Source organism: Rattus norvegicus, chromosome 3 (assembly GCF_021556685.1).
Source record: "Rattus norvegicus strain SHRSP/BbbUtx chromosome 3, alternate assembly SHRSP_T2T, whole genome shotgun sequence".
NCBI lineage: Eukaryota > Metazoa > Chordata > Mammalia > Rodentia > Muridae > Rattus > Rattus norvegicus.
Genome location: NC_141536.1, coordinates 71,703,118 through 71,724,520, shown reverse-complemented (window position 1 = coordinate 71,724,520; position 21,403 = coordinate 71,703,118). Strand labels below are relative to the sequence as shown.

Below are 21,403 nucleotides of genomic sequence, written 5' to 3'. Positions count from 1 at the left end.
CAGTTCATTCATTATTTCTTTCTTGACCAAGTTATCATCAAATAGAGTGTTTTTAAACTACAATATGTATGTGAGTTTTCTTTTGTTTTTTATTGAAGGGGAGACTTAGTCTATGGTGATTCTATAAGTTACATGGGCTTATTTCAATCTTTTCATATCTGTTGAGGCCTGTTTTGTGACTAACTATACCATCAATTTTGAGAAGGTACCATGAAGTGTTAAGAAGAAATATATATATAGTTTTAGGATGAAATAGTCTATAGATTTTTTGGTTCTTAACTTCTGGTAGTTTTACCTTGTCTCTGTTAAGTTTCTTTTCCTATGATCTGACCTTTGATTAGATTGACATATTGAAGTCTATTATTGTGTGACTATTGTGTGTGGTACAATATATACTTTGAGTTTTAGTGAAGTTTCTTTTGTGAATGTGGGTGCCCTTGTATTTGAGCATAGATGTTCAGAAGAGAGAGTTCATCTTGGTAGATTTTTTCCTTTGAAGGTATAAAGTTCTTTATCTTTTTTGATAAATTTTGGTTGAGAGTCCATTTTATTTGATATTTGAAATGCTAATCCAATTTGTTTCTTCGGACCATTTGCTTGAAAATTTTTTCCCAGACTTTTACTCTGAGGTAGTATCTGTCTTTGTCCCTGAAATGTGTTTGCCGTATGCAGAAAAATTTCATGTCCTGTTTACATATCCACTCAGATGGTCTTTTTTTTTTTAATTGGGGAACTGAGTCTGTTGATGTTAAGAGATATTAAAGAATAGTACTTTTTGTTTCCTGTAATTTTTGTTTTTATATAAGTATTTCGTTTGTGTGGCTATGTTCCGCTAGGTTTGTTGTAAGAAGATTAATTTCTTTCTTTTTCTAATATGTTGTTTTCCTCCTTTTTTTTTTTTTTAGAATTTTCCAACCATTAAACTATGTACGGCTGGATGTGTGGAAAAATATTGTGTAAATTTAGTTTCGTCTTGGAATATCTTGGTTTCTCCATCTATGATAATTGTGAGTTTTGCTAGATATAGTAGCTTTGGTTGGCATTAGTGTTCTTTTAGGGTCTGTATGACATCTACTCAGGATCTTCTGGCTTTCATACTCTCTGTTGAGAAGTCCTATGTAATTCTTATAGGTCTGCTTTTATATGTTACTTGACTTTTTTCCATTTCTACTTTTAATATTGTTACTTTGTTTTGTGCATTTACTGTTTTGACTATTATGTGATGGAAGGAATTTCTTTTCTGGTCCAATCTATTTGGAGTTTTGTAGGCTTCTTCTAGATTCATGGGTAACACTTTCTCTAGGTTATGGAAGTTTTCTTCTATAATTTTGTTGAAGACATTTACTGGCCCTTTAAGTTGGAAATCTTTGCTCTCTTCTATACCTATTATCCTTAGGTTTGAACTTCTCATTGTGTTCTGGATAATCTGGATGTTTTTGGTTAGGAGCTTTTGGCATTTTACATTTTCTTTTCCTATTATATCAATGTATTCTATGGCATTTTCTGTCCCAATGACTCTCTCTTCAATCTCTTGTATTCTGTTAGTGATGACAGAGTAACAGAATCTATGGCTCCTGATCTCTTTCCTAGGTTTTCTATCTCCACTGTTGGCTTTCTTTGTGATGTCTTTATTGTTTTTCTATTTCCATTTTTAGGTACTAGATGGTTTTGTTCAAGTCCTTATGGTCTTCTACTTGTTTACTTGTGTTCACTTATAGTTCTTTAAGCAAGTTATTTATTTTCTTCTTAAGGTCCACTGTCATCTTCATGAGATGTGATTTTAAATCCAAATCTTGCTTTTCTTGTGTGTTGGTGTATCCAGAACTTGCTGTGGTGGGAGAACTGTGTTCTCATGATGCCAAGTAATCTTGTTTTCTGTTGCTCATATTCTTGCTCTATCTTCTTGCCATCTGTTTTTCTCTGTTGTTAGTTGCTCTTGCTGTCTTTGGCTGGAGTTTGACCCTTCTGTGGGTACTTTGAGCCTGTATTCTTAGAAGTGACAGCACTTCTTGCATACTAGCTCTCTCCAAGCATGCTTACAGGTGGAGACAGGATCCTGTCCCAGTCTACTTGGTGGTTTCTGTGCCCTGAGTGCTCCTTGTGGATCCCTCTTTGAACAGTTAGTGGAACAAAACTGAGTGTCATCTCTGGGCTTAGAAGTGACAGCACTCCTGGGAGACCAGCTATCTTTGGGCAGGTTTTGTGTCTGGAGGGCTGTGGGACAGTCTTAACTCTTGGTTCAGATGGAGACTGGAAGCAATTCTAACAATTTTTAGGTCTATTCTTCTAACACTGTATATTTGACCGGAACATGAGTGTAGGTAGCAGGTGAAACTAAGAGAACAGCAATTAATATTGTTTAAAGTTGAGTTATAAAGTGAGCCATATTTCCTGTTCTCATAGACCAATTTTCCTCAAACAGAAAAGACTGAAAATCAGAGAAACTTCCTTGTGCAGCATATAGCACCAAATATAGAGATCCACAGGCAAAATTAAAAACATGATAGATCTTGAAGCACTCAGACATAAATGAATGTTTGCATCAAATTATTCACCTCAGAGAGCAAAGAATCCTAAGGGCAACATTTTTTTTTTCGGAGCTGGGAACCGAACCCAAGGTCTTGCACTTGCTAGGCAAGCACTCTACCACTGAGCTAAATCCCCAACCCCAAGGGCAACATTTTTTATTACACACTGTATTTCTTGATATTTCTAACATTAGCTACTTTTAACATGATCTAGTACTATCAGGATTGTTTCACTGGAAATGAAGATTAAATTTACATCATCAGTTCTGTGTCATCAACTAGGATATTTATTCTTATAAAGATTCAGTTTAGATTTTATGTGCACATTAATTATCACACTTAAGTATAATATTGATTTATTATTTTATTTACATTATTTTCTAAGAAAAAATTAAATGATCAGTGTTTCAAAAACATAGAAACTTTTTAGTTTGTATGTTTATATGCAGGAAAATCAGGATAGAAAATATTTTAATTCTCTAGTTTCAGATATTCCACTATTGCTGCCAATTTACCTGAATTTCTACTATTAACTTGTTTCAATACACACAATTAGACAGCAGATGTCAACTTCACATTAGTGAATGAGTTGTACTTTTAGGACTGAAGATTCTGATGAACTAGTATGTTTTGATTCATATTGTTCCTTTTGGTCTATGTCATCACCTATGTCTTCTGATCCTTTCATTCACAAACTCCACACATCCATGTTCTACTTTATTCTCTTGTCCAATACTTTGCCTTCATGAATACTTGTATAACATTACAAATTTGAAATTTTTGTTACTTTAGGTTCACACATATCCACAAGTGTTTGTCCTTCTTAGATACTTCTCCATTTGTTTACATCTATTTGTTCTAACTGTATATCTAGAAACTCCACTTGATTTACTGATATTAGCTGTTGTTTTTTTAAATATAGTCTTCAAGATTTTCTGTACATAGGTCAATGCCATTTTTTTTTGTCAATGCCATTTTTAAGCAGAGGGAACTTAAGTTTCATCTTTCCAAAAGAGGTTTATAATTTCTACATTGTAATTATTTTGTCTTGCATTTCTATTATTCTATTACATAGAAATAACAGATATAACTGTCAACTTGAAGAAAACATCAGTTGTTATTTTATTATACTCAGTTTTACTGGTCGAAGATAATAAATTTTTAACTCAAAATATTGATCATATGTATTCATATTAGTGATCTTAAAATACACCTACTACATTTAAAATTTCATCGAGGTAATGAAGAAAGTCAATTAGTAAATTTTATAATTATGATTCTACATCACTGAGTTACTGACATAGTCATAATATCACCTTATGCAATGAAAATAACTCATTGGGTATGTTTTCATTATTATGACTTTGTTTGATTTTGTTTCAGGTGTTAAATGAAAAAATTCAAAGAAAGCTCTTGAGATATAACATTCAGTTGTAAATTGAATTTCATAAATTGCATTGGCACATTTGAAACCTATAAAAATCCAATGTGAGTGTGTGTGTGTGTGTGTGTGTGTGTGTGTGCTCACGCGCGTGTGCGCACTTCTGTATGTGTTAGTATAGGTGTTAGTATAGGTGTATATATACAGGTAAACATTCACCTGTGTTCATGTGCAAATTTAGGCCAACAATGGATGATAGTTTTTTTTCAATTAAACTCCACCCATCACTAAGTGTGAGGATATCATAGTTCAATGACGTAGGGTAACCCACAACCTCCTATAATTATCCTGTCTCTATCTGTTTAGTTCTATGATTGGAGATGCAAACCCACCACGCCAATCTTTTCAATTGCTGCTCAGGGTCAGATTTAATTTGTCCTGTTTGATTGGCAAATATTTTCTGACAGAGCTATTGCTTTAGTTTTGACCCACTATTAATCTATAGGTATCAAGGTCATGGACAGCATATTAAAGGGATTAGGTTGAAATACTTTGATAACTCTTTAATGTCATAACTTTAACAACCTGATTATATGCATATGACAGTATGCAAACTATTTTGAAACTTGCATAATTACTGTAATCAAACTTTAATCTTGAAAGTTAGAAAGATATCAATTTTCCCAGATGAACATTTAGTTTAATAGATAGTTAAGTTATCTTCTAAACTAAGCGACTAACTAGATAAATAAAGGTATATGTCCTTAGGGGAGCAGGTAGGTAATACAATTTTACAATAAAGAATAATGAGAACCTTTCCAGTTCTATTCATATATTTGTGATTATGAAGCTCTATTATGACATAATTTTGAATTCTTTCTTGAGGCATTCATTCTATCAGTATTTATCTTTAAATAGAAATATGTGGTCTGTGATACACAGTAGCCACCTGCTTTTATATCTCATTGTATTGCATGAATGAAGCAAAATATAATTTAATTTGCTATGATAAATAAAATGACCAAAGGCAACATGAGGCTGGAAGCATTTATTTCATTGAAAGTGAAGTCAGGACAGTGGAGATATATGGATCTAGAAATGTGACAGGGTGGTGACAGAATAGAAGGTAGTTGGGATCAAAACACTGAATCTGTTTCCAGTTTCCATTTGTGCCCTGGAGCTGTCCCTGTGCCACAGCTTTCTGTACCAAAATTTCTCTGGAAAGGAGCTGATCTCCCAGGAGATCACCTGATATAGCTGATATAGCTTTCTCCTGAGAGACTGTGACAGATCCTGACCAATACATATGTGAATGCTTGAAGTCAACCATCAGACTGATCAAAGGGTCCTCAGTGGAGGAGTTATGGGAAGGACTGAAGGAGCTGATGGTGTCTTATTTGGCATCAGTAGGAGGGGAGGCTCTAGGTCCTGTGAATATTTGATGCACCCGTGTAAAGGAATGCTAGGGTGGTGAGGGAATGGTTAGGTGGATTGGGGAGCACCTTTGCAGAAGCAGGGTAAGAGGGAATGAAATAGGGAATGTGCAGAGCAGAAATCAAGAAAAATTTACATTTGAAATAGAAATAAATAACATATCCAGATAAGGAGGCTTACTGCTAACCATAGGACTGAGCACAGGGACCCCAGTAGAAGAATTAGAGAAAGGAATGAAGGAGCTGAAGGGGTTTGCAACCCCATAGGAAGAACAAAAATATCAACCAACCAGACACCCCAGAGCTCACAAGGACTAAACCATCAACCAAAGAGTACACATGGAGGGACCTATGGCTCCAGCCACATATGTAGCAGATGATGGCTTAGTCTTGCTCCTGTGAAGTTTCATTTTTCCCAGTATATTGGGCGAGTGGGAGAGGGAGCATCCTAATAGAAACAGGAAGAGGTGGGATAGAAGAGGGGGAACATTTGAAATGTAAATACATAAGATATCCAATAAAAAATGAAAAAAATGGTTTCTTAATGGAATATCTTGGATTTGCCCTCTATGTTGAGAGTTTTGCTGAGAGTATAGTAGCCTGGCCTGGTATTTCTGTTCTCTTAAGGTCTGTATAACATCTGTCCAAGATCTTCTTGCTTTTCAAATCTTCTTTGATCAGTCTTCTGTAATTCCGATGGGTCTCCCTTTATAAGTTACTTGACCATTTTCCCTTTCTGCTTTCAATATCTTTCTTTATTCTGTGCATTTGGTCTTTTAATTATTTGTTACTAGGGGAATTTCTTTTCTGGACCCACCTATCTGGTGGTCTGTAGGCTTATTGTATATTTATGGGTATGCCTTTCTTTAGGTTAGGGAAATTTTCTTCTATAATTTTGTTGAAGATATTTGCTGGCTCTTTGGGTTTGGAATGTTCACTCTCTTTTATACCTATTATTCTTAGTTTCATTCTTTTCCTGTTTCTCAAGATCGTTCTTTAAGATTTTTTTTCTTTTCTTTTTTTTATTAACTTGAGTATTTCTTATATACATTTCAAGTGTTATTCCCTTTCCCGGTTTCCGGACAAACATCACCCTCCCCCCTCCCCTTCCTTATGGGTGTTCCCCTCCCAAACCTCCCCCCATTGCCACCCTCCCCGCATAGTCTAGTTCACTGGGGGTTCAGTCTTAGCAGGACCCAGGGCTTCCCCTTCCACTGGTGCTCTTACTAGGATATTCATTGCTACCTATGAGGTCAGAGTCCAGGGTCAGTCCATGTATAGTCTTTAGGTAGTGGCTTAGTCCCTGGAAGCTCTAGTTGCTTGACATTATTGTACTTTTGGGGTCTCGAGCACCTTCAAGCTCTTCCAGTTTTTTCTCTGATTCCTTCAACGGGGGACCTATTCTCAGTTCAGTGGTTTGCTGCTGGCATTCGCCTCTGTATTTGCTGTATTCTGGCTGTGTCTCTCAGGAGCGATCTACATCCGGCTCCTGTCGGTCTGCACTTCTTTGCTTCATCCATCTTGTCTAATTGGGTGGCTGTATATGTATGGGCCACCTGTGGGGCAGGCTCTGAATGGGTGTTCCTTCAGTCTCTGTTTTAATCTTTGCCTCTCCCTTCCCTGCCAAGGGTATTCTTTTTCCTCATTTAAAGAAGGAGTGAAGCATTCACATTTTGATCATCCGTCTTGAGTTTCCTTTGTTCTAGGGATCTAGGGTAATTCAAGCATTTGGGCTAATAGCCACTTATCAATGAGTGCATACCATGTATGTCTTTCTGTGATTGGGTTAGCTCACTCAGGATGATGTTTTCCAGTTCCAACCATTTGCCTACGAATTTCATAAACTCGTTGTTTTTGATAGCTGAGTAATATTCCATTGTGTAGATGTACCACATTTTCTGTATCCATTCCTCTGTTGAAGGGCATCTGGGTTCTTTCCAGCTTCTGGCTATTATAAATAAGGCTGCGATGAACATAGTGGAGCACGTGTCTCTTTTATATGTTGAGGCATCTTTTGGGTATATGCCCAAGAGAGGTATGGCTGGATCCTCAGGCAGTTCAATGTCCAATTTTCTGAGGAACCTCCAGACTGATTTCCAGAATGGTTTTACCAGTCTGAAATCCCACCAACAATGGAGGAGTGTTCCTCTTTCTCCACATCCTCGCCAGCATCTGCTGTCACCTGAGTTTTTGATCTTAGCCATTCTCACTGGTGTGAGGTGAAATCTCAGGGTTGTTTTGATTTGCATTTCCCTTATGACTAAAGATGTTGAACATTTCTTTAGGTGTTTCTCAGCCATTCGGCATTCCTCAGCTGTGAATTCTTTGTTTAGCTCTGAACCCCATTTTTTAATAGGGTTATATGTTTCCCTGCGGTCTAACTTCTTGAGTTCTTTGTATATTTTGGATATAAGGCCTCTATCTGTTATAGGATTGGTAAAGATCTTTTCCCAATCTGTTGGTTGCCGTTTTGTCCTAACCACAGTGTCCTTTGCCTTACAGAAGCTTCGCAGTTTTATGAGATCCCATTTGTCGATTCTTGATCTTAGAGCATAAGCCATTGGTGTTTTGTTCAGGAAATTTTTTCCAGTGCCCATGTGTTCCAGATGTTTCCCTAGTTTTTCTTGTATTAGTTTGAGTGTGTCTGGTTTGATGTGGAGGTCCTTGATCCACTTGGACTTAAACTTTGTACAGGGTGATAAGCATGGATCGATCTGCATTCTTCTACCTGTTGCCCTCCAGTTGAACCAGCACCATTTGCTGAAAATGCTATCTTTTTTCCATTGGATGGTTTTGGCTCCTTTGTCAAAAATCAAGTGACCATAGGTGTGTGGGTTCATTTCTGGGTCTTCAATTCTATTCCATTGGTCTATCTGTCTGTCTCTGTACCAATACCATGCAGTTTTTATCACTATTGCTCTGTAATACTGCTTGAGTTCAGGGATAGTGATTCCCCCTGAAGTCCTCTTATTGTTGAGGATAGCTTTAGCTATCCTGTGTTTTTTGTTATTCCAGATGAATTTGCAAATTGTTCTGTCTAACTCTTTGAAGAATTGGTTTGGTATTTTGATGGGGATTGCATTGAATCTGTAGATTGCTTTTGGTAAAATGGCCATTTTTACTATATTAATCCTGCCAATCCATGAGCATGGGAGATCTTTCCATCTTCTGAGGTCTTCTTCAATTTCTTTCCTCAGTGTCTTGAAGTTCTTATTGTACAGATCTTTTACTTGCTTGGTTAAAGTCACACCGAGGTACTTTATATTATTTGGGTCTATTATGAAGGGTGTCGTTTCCCTAATTTCTTTCTCGGCTTGTTTCTCTTTTGTATAGAGGAAGGCAACTGATTTATTTGAGTTAATTTTATACCCAGCCACTTTGCTGAAGTTGTTTATCAGCTTTAGTAGTTCTGTGGTGGAACTTTTGGGATCACTTAAATATACTATCATGTCGTCTGCAAATAGTGATATTTTGACCTCTTCTTTTCCGAACTGTATCCCCTTGATCTCCTTTTGTTGTCTGATTGCTCTGGCTAGAACTTCAAGAACTATATTGAATAAGTAGGGAGAGAGTGGGCAGCCTTGTCTAGTCCCTGATTTTAGTGGGATTGCTTCAAGTTTCTCTCCATTTAGTTTAATGTTAGCAACTGGTTTGCTGTATATGGCTTTTACTATGTTTAGGTATGGGCCTTGAATACCTATTCTTTCCAGGACTTTTATCATGAAGGGGTGTTGAATTTTGTCAAATGCTTTCTCAGCATCTAATGAAATGATCATGTGGTTCTGTTCTTTCAGTTTGTTTATATGATGGATCACGTTGATGGTTTTCCTTATATTAAACCATCCCTGCATGCCTGGGATGAAGCCTACTTGATCATGGTGGATGATTGTTTTGATGTGCTCTTGAATTCGGTTTGCCAGAATTTTATTGAGTATTTTGGCGTCGATATTCATAAGGGAAATTGGTCTGAAGTTCTCTTTCTTTGTTGGGTCTTTGTGTGGTTTAGGTATAAGAGTAATTGTGGCTTCATAAAAGGAATTCGGTAGGGCTCCATCTGTTTCAATTTTGTGGAATAGTTTGGATAATATTGGTATAAGGCCTTCTATGAAGGTTTGATAGAATTCTGCACTAAACCCGTCTGGACCTGGGCTCTTTTTGGTTGGGAGACCTTTAATGAGTGCTTCTATTTCCTTAGGAGTTATGGGGTTGTTTAACTGGTTTATCTGTTCCTGATTTAACTTCGATACCTGGTATCTGTCTAGGAAATTGTCCATTTCCTGAAGATTTTCAAATTTTGTTGAATATAGGCTTTTATAGTAAGATCTGATGATTTTTTGAATTTCCTCTGAATCTGTAGTTATGTCTCCCTTTTCATTTTTGATTTTGTTAATTTGGACGCACTCTCGGTGTCCTCTCGTTAGTCTGGCTAAGGGTTTATCTATCTTGTTGATTTTCTCAAAGAACCAACTTTTGGTTCTGTTGATTCTTTTTATGGTCCTTTTTGTTTCTACTTGGTTGATTTCAGCTCTGAGTTTGATTATTTCCTGCCTTCTACTCCTCCTGGGTGTATTTGCTTCTTTTTGTTCTAGAGCTTTTAGGTGTGCTGTCAGGCTGCTAACATATGCTCTTTCCTGTTTCTTTCTGCAGGCACTCAGCGCTATGAGTTTTCCTCTTAGCACAGCTTTCATTGTGTCCCATAAGTTTGGGTATGTTGTACCTTCATTTACATTAAATTCTAAAAAGTTTTTAATTTCTTTCTTTATTTCTTCCTTGACCAGGTTGTCATTGAGTAGAGCATTGTTCAATTTCCACGTATATGTGGGCATTCTTCCCTTATTGTTATTGAAGACCAGTTTTAGGCCGTGGTGGTCCGATAGCACGCATGGGATTATTTCTATCTTTCTGTACCTGTTGAGGCCCGTTTTTTGACCAATTATATGGTCAATTTTGGAGAAAGTACCATGAGGAGCTGAGAAGAAGGTATATCCTTTTGCTTTAGGATAGAATGTTCTATAAATATCCGTTAAGTCCATTTGGTTCATGACTTCTCTTAGTCTGTCTACATCTCTGTTTAATTTCTGTTTCCATGATCTGTCCATTGATGAGAGTGGGGTGTTGAAATCTCCCACTATTATTGTGTGAGGTGCAATGTGTGTTTTGAGCTTTAGTAAGGTTTCTTTTACATATGTAGGTGCCCTTGTATTTGGGGCATAGATATTTAGGATTGAGACTTCATCTTGGTGGATTTTTCCTTTGATGAATATGAAGTGTCCTTCCTTATCTTTTTTGATGACTTTTAGTTGAAAATTGATTTTATTTGATATTAGAATGGCTACTCCAGCTTGCTTCTTCTGACCATTTGCTTGGAAAATTGTTTTCCAGCCTTTCACTCTGAGGTAATGTCTGTCTTTGTCTCTGAGGTGTGTTTCCTGTAGGCAGCAGAATGCAGGGTCCTCGTTGCGTATCCAGTTTGTTAATCTATGTCTTTTTATTGGGGAGTTGAGGCCATTGATATTGAGAGATATTAAGGAACAGTGATTACTGCTTCCCGTTATATTCATATTTGGAAGTGAGGTTATGTTTGTGTGCTTTCATTCTCTTTGTTTTGTTGCCAAGATGATTAGTTTCTTGCCTCTAGGGTATAGCTTGCCTCCTTATGTTGGGCTTTACCCTTTATTATCCTTTGTAGTGCTGGACTTGTAGAAAGATATTGTGTAAATTTGGTTTTGTCATGGAATATCTTGGTTTCTCCATCTATGTTAATTGAGAGTTTTGCAGGATACAGTAACCTGGGCTGGCATTTGTGTTCTCTTAGGGTCTGTATGACATCTGTCCAGGATCTTCTGGCCTTCATAGTTTCTGGCGAAAAGTCTGGTGTGATTCTAATAGGTCTGCATTTATATGTTACTTGACCTTTTTCCCTTACTGCTTTTAATATTCTTTCTTTATTTTGTGCGTTTGGTGTTTTGACAATTATGTGACGGGAGGTGTTTCTTTTCTGGTCCAATCTATTTGGAGTTCTGTAGGCTTCTTGCATGCCTATGGGTATCTCTTTTTTTAGGTTAGGGAAGTTTTCTTCTATGATTTTGTTGAAGATATTTACTGGTCCTTTGAGCTGGGAGTCTTCACTCTCTTCTATACCTATTATCCTTAGGTTTGATCTTCTCATTGAGTCCTGGATTTCCTGTATGTTTTGGACCAGTAGCTTTTTCCGCTTTACATTATCTTTGACAGTTGAGTCAATAATTTCTATGGAATCTTCTGCTCCCGTGATTCTCTCTTCCATCTCTTGAATTCTGTTGGTGAAGCTTGTATCTACAGCTCCTTGTCTTTTCTTTTGATTTTCTATGTCCAGGGTTGTTTCCATGTGTTCTTTCTTGATTGCTTCTATTTCCATTTTTAATTCCTTCAACTGTTTGATTGTGTTTTCCTGGAATTCTTTCAGGGATTTTTGCGATTCCTCTCTGTAGGCTTCTACTTGTTCTCTAAGGGAGTTCTTTATGTCTTTCTTGAAGTCCTCCAGCATCATGATCAAATATGATTTTGAAACTAGGTCTTGCTTTTCTGGTGTGTTTGGATATTCCGTGTTTGCTTTGGTGGGAGTATTGGGCTCCGATGATGCCATGTAGTCTTGGTTTCTGTTACTTGGGTTCCTGTGCTTGCCTCTCGCCATCAGATTATCTCTAGTGTTACTTTGTTCTGCTATTTCTGATAGTGGCTAGACTGTCCTATAACCTGTGTGTCAGGAGTGCTGTAGACCTGTTTTCCTGTTTTCTTTCAGCCAATTATGGGGACAGAGTGTTCTGCTTTCGGGCGTGTAGTTTTTCCTCTCTACAGGTCTTCAGCTGTTCCTGTGGGCCTGTGTCTTGAGTTCACCAGGCAGGTTTCTTGCAGGGGAAAAATTGGTCCTACCTGTGGTTCCAAGGCTCAAGTTTGCTCGTGGGGTACTGCCTAAGTCCTGTCCGCTGTGGCAGCAACAGGGAAAATCTGTGCCGCTCCTTCCGGGAGCCTCCGTGCACCAGGGTTTCAGATGACCTTTGGTGTTTTCCTCTGGCGCCTGGATGTGCACAGAGTGCAGTCTCTTCTGGTTTCCCAGGCGTGTCCGCCTCTCTGAAGGTTCAGCTCTCCCTCCCACGGGATTTGGGTGCAGAGAACTGTTTATCCGGTCTGTTTCCTTCAGGTTCCGGCAGTGTCTCAGGCGCAGGGGTCCTGCCGCTCCCGGGCCCTCCCCTACAGGAACCCAGAGGCCTTATACAGTTGCCTCTTGGGCCAGGGATGTGGGCAGGGGTGGGCAGTGTTGGTGGTCTCCTCCGCTCTGCAGCCTCAGGAGTGCCCACCTGATCAGGCGGTGAGGTCTCTCTCCCACGGGGTTTGGGAGCAGAGAGCTGCTGCGGTCCGGGATCCGCCGGTGTGGGACTTCCGGTAAACACAGGAAGTGCCCGGCCTTAGAGGAATTTTGCCTCTGTGTGTCGTGAGTTCACCAGGCAGGTTTCTTGCAGGGGAAAAGTTGGTCCTACCTGCAGTTCCAAGGCTCAAGTTTGCTCGTGGGGTACTGCCTAAGTCCTCTCCGCTGTGGCAGCAACCGGGAAGATCTGCGCCGCTCTTTCCAGGAGCCTCCGTGCACCAGGGTTCCAGATGGCGTTTGGTGTTTTCCTCTGGAGCCTGGATATGCACAGAGTGCAGTCTCTTCTGGTTTCCCAGGCGTGTCCGCCTCTCTGAAGGTTCAGCTCACCCTCCCACGGGATTTGGGTGCAGAGAACTGTTTATCCGGTCTGTTTCCTTCAGGTTCCGGCAGTGTCTCAGGCGCAGGGGTCCTGCCGCTCCCGGGTCCTCCCCTACGGGAACCCAGAGGCCTTATACAGTTGCCTCTTGGGCCAGGGATGTGGGCAGGGGTGGGCAGTGTTGGTGGTCTCCTCCGCTCTGCAGCCTCAGGAGTGCCCACCTGATCAGGCGGTGGGGTCTCTCTCCCAAGGGGTTTGGGAGCAGAGAGCTGCTGCGGTCCGGGATCCGCCGGTGTGGGACTTCCGGTAAACACAGGAAGTGCCCGGCCTTAGAGGAATTTTGCCTCTGTGTGTCCTGAGTTCACCAGGCAGGTTTCTTGCAGGGGAAAAGTTGGTCCTACCTGCAGTTCCAAGGCTCAAGTTTGCTCGTGGGGTACTGCCTAAGTCCTCTCTGCTGTGGCAGCAACCGGGAAGATCTGCGCCGCTCTTTCCGGGAGCCTCCGTGAACCAGGGTTCCAGATGGCGTTTGGTGTTTTCCTCTGGCGTCTGGATGTGCACAGAGTGCAGTCTCTTCTGGTTTCCCAGGCCTGTCCGCCTCTCTGAAGGTTCAGCTCTCCCTCCCACGGGATTTGGGTGCAGAGAACTGTTTATCCGGTCTGTTTCCTTCAGGTTCCGGCAGTGTCTCAGGCGCAGGGGTCCTGCCGCTCCCGGGCCCTCCAGTTTCATTCTTTTCATTGTTTTCTGGATTTCTTGAATGTTATGAGCTAGAAGCATTTTGCTTTTTGTATTTACGTTGACTGTTGTGTCAATGTCTTCTAGGCCTGAAATTTCTATGCCTGAAATTCTCTTTTCTATTCTTTATATTCTCTTGGTAATGCTTTCATCTATGACACCTAATCTCTTTCCTTGGTTTTCTATCTCCATGACTGTGTCCCTTTGTGATTTCTTTATTGTTTCTATATTTCATTTTTATATCCTGAATGGTTTTGTTCAATTAATTCACCTTTTTGGTTGTTTTTCTATATCTCTTTAAACGATTTATATGTTTCCTCTATAAGGACTTCTACCTATTTACCTGCGTTCTCCTGTTTTTTGTTAAGGGAGTTATTTATTTTCTTCTTAAAGCCCTCTATCATCATCATGAGATGTGATTTTTCAATCAGAATCTTGCTTTTTCAGTGTATTTGGGTATCCAGGTTGCTGTAGTTCTGACAATGCCACATAATTTTGGTTTCTGTTGATTAGGTTCTTTTGCTTGCCTCTGGCCATCTGATTATCTCTGGTGTCAGTTGGTCTTGTCTGACTGGAGCGTGTCCTTCCTGTGCACATATGAGCCTGTGATATTAGGTGTTTTAGCACTCCTAGGAAACCACCTCTTTCCAGTCAGGATTTGGGTATGGAGAACTGTGGCACAGGGTTAGCTCTGGCGTGCAGATGAAAACTGTAAGAATCCTTTTCCAAGGCTGCCCAGTGGTTCCTGTGTCTTGTGCACTCCAGGTGGGTTCCACCTGGGCCAGGTATAGGAGCAGTAGTAGTGGTCTCACCTCCAGTTTTAGTTTTTTAAGCACTCCTGGAATATCAGCTCTCTCCAGGCTGGATTTTAGTGTGTAGAGGTGTGGCACAGGTTTAGTTACAGCGTGCAATATTATTATTTTCTATTAGGGTCAAAGGTATACACTTGGTTCTGATTCATAAAAAAAGATACCAGAAGCCAGTTTGCTAGGAGGACAGATACAAGTTGGATTTTAGGCTTTCCTGGACTTGGGATCTGGAAGAGAGGAAGAGGAAATCCATAATACTTTAGGAGAGTGTGAAGAGAGCAGACAGAGAAGCATGGGAAAGAGAATGAAGGAGAGCACTGTGGGTTCTGGGCCAACAGAGCAGAGCCCAGAAAACTACACAAGTGGGTTCAGAAATGCCAAGATAGAGCATAGTGATTAATAAGTAGTTACTCAGAGTTATTGACAAGAGGTAGATTCTAACAACATAGAGGGTAGGCAGTCCCATATCTTTTGGGCTACCTAAAGCATATTAAAATATAAAGACTCATTTTGTCAATGTGGTGTATTGCCACATTGGGGTGAGAGTTGGTAGGTGGGGGTGGGAGCATTCTTGAGGAGGTATTGGGAAGGGGGATGCGTATGGAAAAGAGGGTAAGGGGTATAACATTTGAAATGTAAATACATAAAATATCCAAGAAAAATAAAATTTAAAAAACAAGTTAAAGTTAAAATAAAAAAAAAAGAACATACACAAGGGCTGACAGCTTTCTGACTAGTTTCACACTTGAGAGAACAGAAAGGTGCTAATGACTCAACTGTGGACAACTGAGACTTACACAAACACATGGGGATACAGATTCGTTCCCCAGTAGAATAGAAACTACTTCAGTATCCTTATTCCAAATAATAAGGCCTTAAAGATTTGTGAAAGCCAGGTCTTCTACAGTAGATGTGTTCCTTTGAGCTTCCTTATCTTGTGAGTAAAGAAGTATTAGTTTTCCATTTAAAGATTTTTCTATTTTCTGTCATTTCTGAGCATTATCAGTAGATAATTGCTGCTGTCTATGTGTAACATCACAGTCAACAATTTAGAATATTATGTTCTAATTTGTGGGCTATTCCCTTTTCAATCCTCTACATGTCACAGACAGGAGCATTATTTATATAATATACACAAATGTATATTATGATTATGTTAATCATTATTGCATATGGTAAGATCAATTATCTTTCTGTGAATTAATACTACATTCATACATGATCTTAAAGATATTTGCAAACGTATTCAAAAGAGAAAACTACACAATTTAAGGTAAAAATTTGTACATAATGTATAGGATTTCCAAATAATTTAATAAAATAATAATACTTTTAAACAACTTAAAACTATTTTTCATTAATTTTATACTTGAGTAAAGGCTATGTGATATTTTTATTATATTTGTCTTTTAATTTTCAACTAAAAACTCATCAATGTTTGTTGTTTTAGTGTATAAGCATATCTATATATACATATAAGCATACCTTTGAATTTCTACATGTAATAATTTATATTTAATATGTTTTATATATTCACATATATGTTTCTTTTTAATAATTGAAATCCTAATAATATCTTTTGAGGTATTTTGTCTGCTTACATGAACATCTCTGTCCCAGTGTAGAAGATAACCAATGATGATAATATTTATATCACTTAATAAATTTTTCTGAGTTTTTTTTGACTGAAGTTAAAAGAAAAATAATGGTTGTGACTATATTAATATTTGTTTTGCTCATTGATGAACATGAAATATGATTGTCATCCTGGAATCCAAAAATGACTATTTATGAATAATTTTATTTAAGTAGGTTAGCTTGTGATATATCATAGTTAGTATGTAAAGGCTACAAAATTAATTTTGAACATGTCTTTGGGAGTAAATTTTTTTAAGGTCAGAATCCTTACAGTTATGAGTATTTTAATTTAGTCTTTTATTTTTATCAACAGGACATTGATTTGAAAGAGGGCACATATGATGACATAGGAAGGATTAGAGATAACAAAAGGAGCAGAGAATTGACCTAATGATGCCTTAATCTTAAAATTAAAGGAAATAACTTTTTAAAAATTATTGTTGTTTTCAAATGATGGCCTTGTGATTATAAACTGATCACTTTAGTGTTGACAGATCAATATCCTTTGATATAGAACAGTATTCCAGGATTCCCTATATACTGACTGGAAAATGTGAGATACCAAATATGTTCTTGATGTTTCAAATGCATTACAGGCTTCCTTAAATATACATACAATTCCTTGAATATGAAAACCAATTGTAAATTATGCTTAATGAGGCAAACGCATATGCCATAAAAACAAATATAGATGATAAAACTTAATAGAGGAGTTGAGTAGAGCCACTTCTGTATTGTATTAATATTCCTGTGTTTTGTATTTCAAAAGTAAGATTTATTCTTTTGCAAAATACTTTTGTAGTAGTTCAAACATGAAATGCTAAAACGGACCTACCAAAAGTAGTTAAATACTTTGCAAAACATGATGTATTGTGCAAATGTTTTCCTTATTTCATTGAGAGTTTTAAAACATAATTCAATTGCCACAGAAACAATATATTAAGTCATCAGAATCTTCTCTTGCTGTACTTTTGAAATAGGAACCTTTAGAAGTCCTCCTATCACAAAGAACTCTAGATTTAGAACTTGCTTTGTTCTCTTCTTAGAACACAAAATTTTACACACCCTCATATTTCAGTGGATCATATATAGTGTCCTTTTTTGGCCATCTTAAATGTGACAGACTGAATAACCTCTATTGCTGTTTAAATTGTAATCTCTAGGATCCATAATACTACTTCATATGTAGTATTCAAATAAGTTATGTTGACATTTGAGTCAGAAGAAGAGCATGAGAGGCAAAATACCTTGGATTATTAGTTTTGAAACTGTACATAATCAAGTGTCCTTTCAAGGTGACAAAGGTAGAAGGAACAATACTGAAAGTCAAATGCATTGTATTGTTGTTTTAGGAACATATGCTTATTATTAAAGTCAGTACAGTTTAGAGGTTCAAAAGGGTAATTTGGCTACAAAATGTTTCATCACTTACACCTGTTATTAGGAGTATGGTCTCATAGCCAGGTAAATTCCACCTAGGAAATCAGATTGTGGCATGCTTCTGACTTCCAAACTAAAAGTAAATGTATCTTCATTACTAAAGCCACCATTTTTTCAGTAAATTTCGGTAGTCATTGTGATAAAAACAGGAAATAATGCCATTTGTATTATAACACTCATCATTCCCTTCTATTCTCTGTCCTACTTTATATATGCTAGTTATTTTGTTGCTTATCAATACAGGATTAGATTTTTGACAGTATATCAGCTGCTTCAAAGTCCGACATTGATGATGTAAGTGATCCATCTCTTCAAAGGAATCAGTTCATAATAGTAAGTGTTAGACATTTATCATCTGTCTTAGAATGCATGTTTATACTGATTTTACCTTATAAAATAATGAATTGAAAATGCATCATTTCAGAAGGAATTAGGGAAAGTTCTACTTTCCCTTTTGAAGAGTATACACACAATTACAGGTTTTGCTGATTCTCAAATTGTATTCCCTTTTTACACTGTACATTCTACAGAGTTTTTAATTTTCAGTTTTGACAATATTGATAGAATACAAAAATAAAATTGAACAAAAAATGTGAAGACAAGAATTGTCACATAAAATGACACTCATGATAATCATTCTGAAAACAAAGAACAGAGGAAAACATTGATCTATACTCACACTGAACTTGGCTAAGGTTCCCTGTAGGAGATGCCATTGATCCAATATGTCAGACATCCAGGCAAAAGAGGAAGAAATATTTGAGGTGATGTATTTGGATAGAGAGGTCAGTCTCAGAGTTTAAATTTTGTAGTACACATATGAACTATTACTGAGGTTCTTTTTTTTTCTTCAACTACTACAGGGCATTCCCTTTGTGTGTCAGACCATGATGGCTCTCAGATCCTGGATGAAATATGTTTGGGCATTTAATTTTTATAAGTCTCATGAAAATATTTTGTAACAAGAAACTGTGATTACTGAAATCATGGATTCAGGGAATCATACAGATGTGAAGGAATTCATACTCCTTGGTTTAACAGATAATCCCAGTTGGCAAGTTCCTCTCTTTTTGCTTTTCAGCATAATTTATTTCATCATTTTTGTGGGTAATTGGGGGATGATCTTCTTGATCTGGTTGAACACCCACCTTCATACCCCAATGTACTTCTTTCTTAGTAACCTCTCTTTCTGTGACATCTGCTACTCTACTGTTATTGCACCTAAGATGCTCATTAATTTCCTATCAGAACACAAGTCTACTAGGGTGTTTGCTTGCATTCTGCAGAGTTTCTTTTTTGCAGTTTATGTAACAGTAGAAGTAACCCTCCTGTCTATGATGGCTTATGATTGCTATGTGGCAATTGTAAACCCCTTAATGTATACAGTTATTATGACCTTCAGCATCTGCACTAATATGGTTCTTGCATGTTACTTTTGTGGCCTCATTAATTCCCTGACTCACACAATAGGTTTATTCAGACTGGACTTCTGTGGTCCCAACACTGTGAATCATTTCTTCTGTGACATCCCTCTGCTTTTGAAGCTTTCATGTTCTGATGCACACATCAATGAGATGCTGCTTTTGGTCTTCTCTGGAGGGATTGCTATTTTCACTTTCATTATTGTCATGGTGTCCTATATCCACATTATCATTGCCATCCTGAGAATCAGTTCAACTGAGGGGAGGTGCAAAGCCTTCTCTACTTGTGCCTCACACTTGACAGCTGTGACATTATTTTATGGTTCTGGGACATTTAGCTATATCCAGCCAAGCTCTCAGTACTCTATGCAACAGGAAAAAGTCTCTGCTGTGTTTTATACCTTGGTCATCCCCATGCTGAATCCTCTGATTTACAGCCTGAGGAACAATGAGGTGAAGGAAGCAGCAAAGAGGTTGACTTGTGGGTGGAGGAACAACTCTTGAGTCTGTCATTACTCTAGCTTTGAAAACTTGATGTTTATTGAACCATCTCTACATACCTGGGATGAAACCTACTTGATTGTGATAAATGATCTTTTTGATGTGTTCTTGGAGTCAGTTTGTGAGAATTTTATTGAGTATTTTCACATTTATATTCATAAGCAAAATTGTTCTGAAATATTCTTTCTTTGTTGGGGATTTGTGTTGTTAATGTATCAGACTAACCATGGCTTCATAGAATGAATTAGGTACTGTTCCTTCTGTGTTGGGGATTTGACTACTGCTTGCATGTCAATTTGCAAACCATATCCAAGAACACATAAAAAAAGATCATTTACCATTATTAAGCAGGCCTCTTCCCAGGGATGCAGAGATGCTTCAATATACAGAAATCCATCAACATAATCTACTATATAAACAAACTCAAAGAAATATATCACATGGTCATGTTATTATATGCTGAAAAAGCCTTTGACTAAATAGAATTCTCCTTCATGTTAAAAGTCTTGGAGAGATCAAGAATTCAAGGCCCATAACAAAAAAAAAATAAAAGCAATATACAGAAAACCAACAGTCAACAGCAATTCAAATGGAGAGAAACTTAAAGCAATCCCACTAAAATCAAGGACAAGACAAGGATGCCCTCTCTCTCTCCCTATTTATTTAATGTAGTACTCGAAGTTTTAGCTAGAGCAATTAAAATAATCGAACTTACATTGTTAAAATTTATTAATCATATACAAAATTAGATAAAATTTTAAAGCAAATATATGTGACTAAATTTTATTAAATACTATATTATGTCTGAAAAAAATCTTAAATTTTTCTAGAGGCATGAGTTTCATGGATCCTTTTATTTGTGACTATATACAGTCTCTATAAAAGTTGAAATTATTATCTATCAGTTTGTTTATAATTTTAATAGTGTAGCAATTGAATAAATATAAATTCATTCTTTACAGTTTTATAAAAATTAACTTTTATGAAACAGTTTCATTGTTTTAAATGCTGTGACATACAAATTTAAGTAGCATGTGGAAATAAAATTCCTTCCTAGCAGAAAGAAGGAAAAAAAACATTTCAAGTTTTACAAAATATAACAGTTTGGTGTTATATATTGTTTGAAAGTAAAGATGTTATCCATATCTGATTATGTCTAGCTAAACAAGATCCTGAAATATTGATCAGGTAGCAAGGGTAAAACCAAATACGGTTCTTCTACTCATATAAAAGTCACTCCTAAAAACATCCTTTATACTCGTAAGTCAGTGCCTTGTTCAGCCATCCTCAGAGAAGCTTCCTCCTGAATCAGATGGAAGTTCTTGGTCATCCCATCTCCCTCCCCTATGTTTTATAGAGGTTACTTCCCCACCCACCCTCCCATCCCACTAGCATCCCCCTTCCATGATGCAGCAAGTTTCTACAAGATTAAGTGTATCCTTTCCTATTGATGCTGGTCAAGGTTGTCCTCTGCTACATCTGTAGTGGGGGTCACAGACCAGCTCATGTATGTTCTTTGGTTGGTGGCATAGTCTCTGAGAGTTCTGAGGGGTCGGGTTAGTTGATAATGTTGTTCTTCCTATTTGGTTTCAATCCCCTTCAGTTCTTCCACTAACTTTTTCATAGGGGTCCCTGACCTGAGTCCAATGGTTGGCTGTAATTATCTGCATCTGCCTCAGTCAACTGCTGGTAGAGCCTCATAAAGGACTGCAATGTTAGGCTCCTGTCTAAAAGCACATCATCAGTGATAGTGTAGTGGTCCGTTGCCTATTCATGGGATGGATCCCAAGTTGGACCAG

The 21,403-nt window shown here is 37.7% G+C and overlaps 1 protein-coding gene across 1 annotated transcript; it reads left to right on the top strand.

Moving 5' to 3' along the window:
• Positions 1 to 18,668: 18,668 nt before the first annotated feature.
• Olr551 (olfactory receptor 551) lies at positions 18,669 to 19,607 on the top strand. Its single transcript, NM_001000670.1, is given in 1 exon segment — positions 18,669 to 19,607. A coding segment is annotated over 1 exon segment (939 nt).
• Positions 19,608 to 21,403: the final 1,796 nt, after the last annotated feature.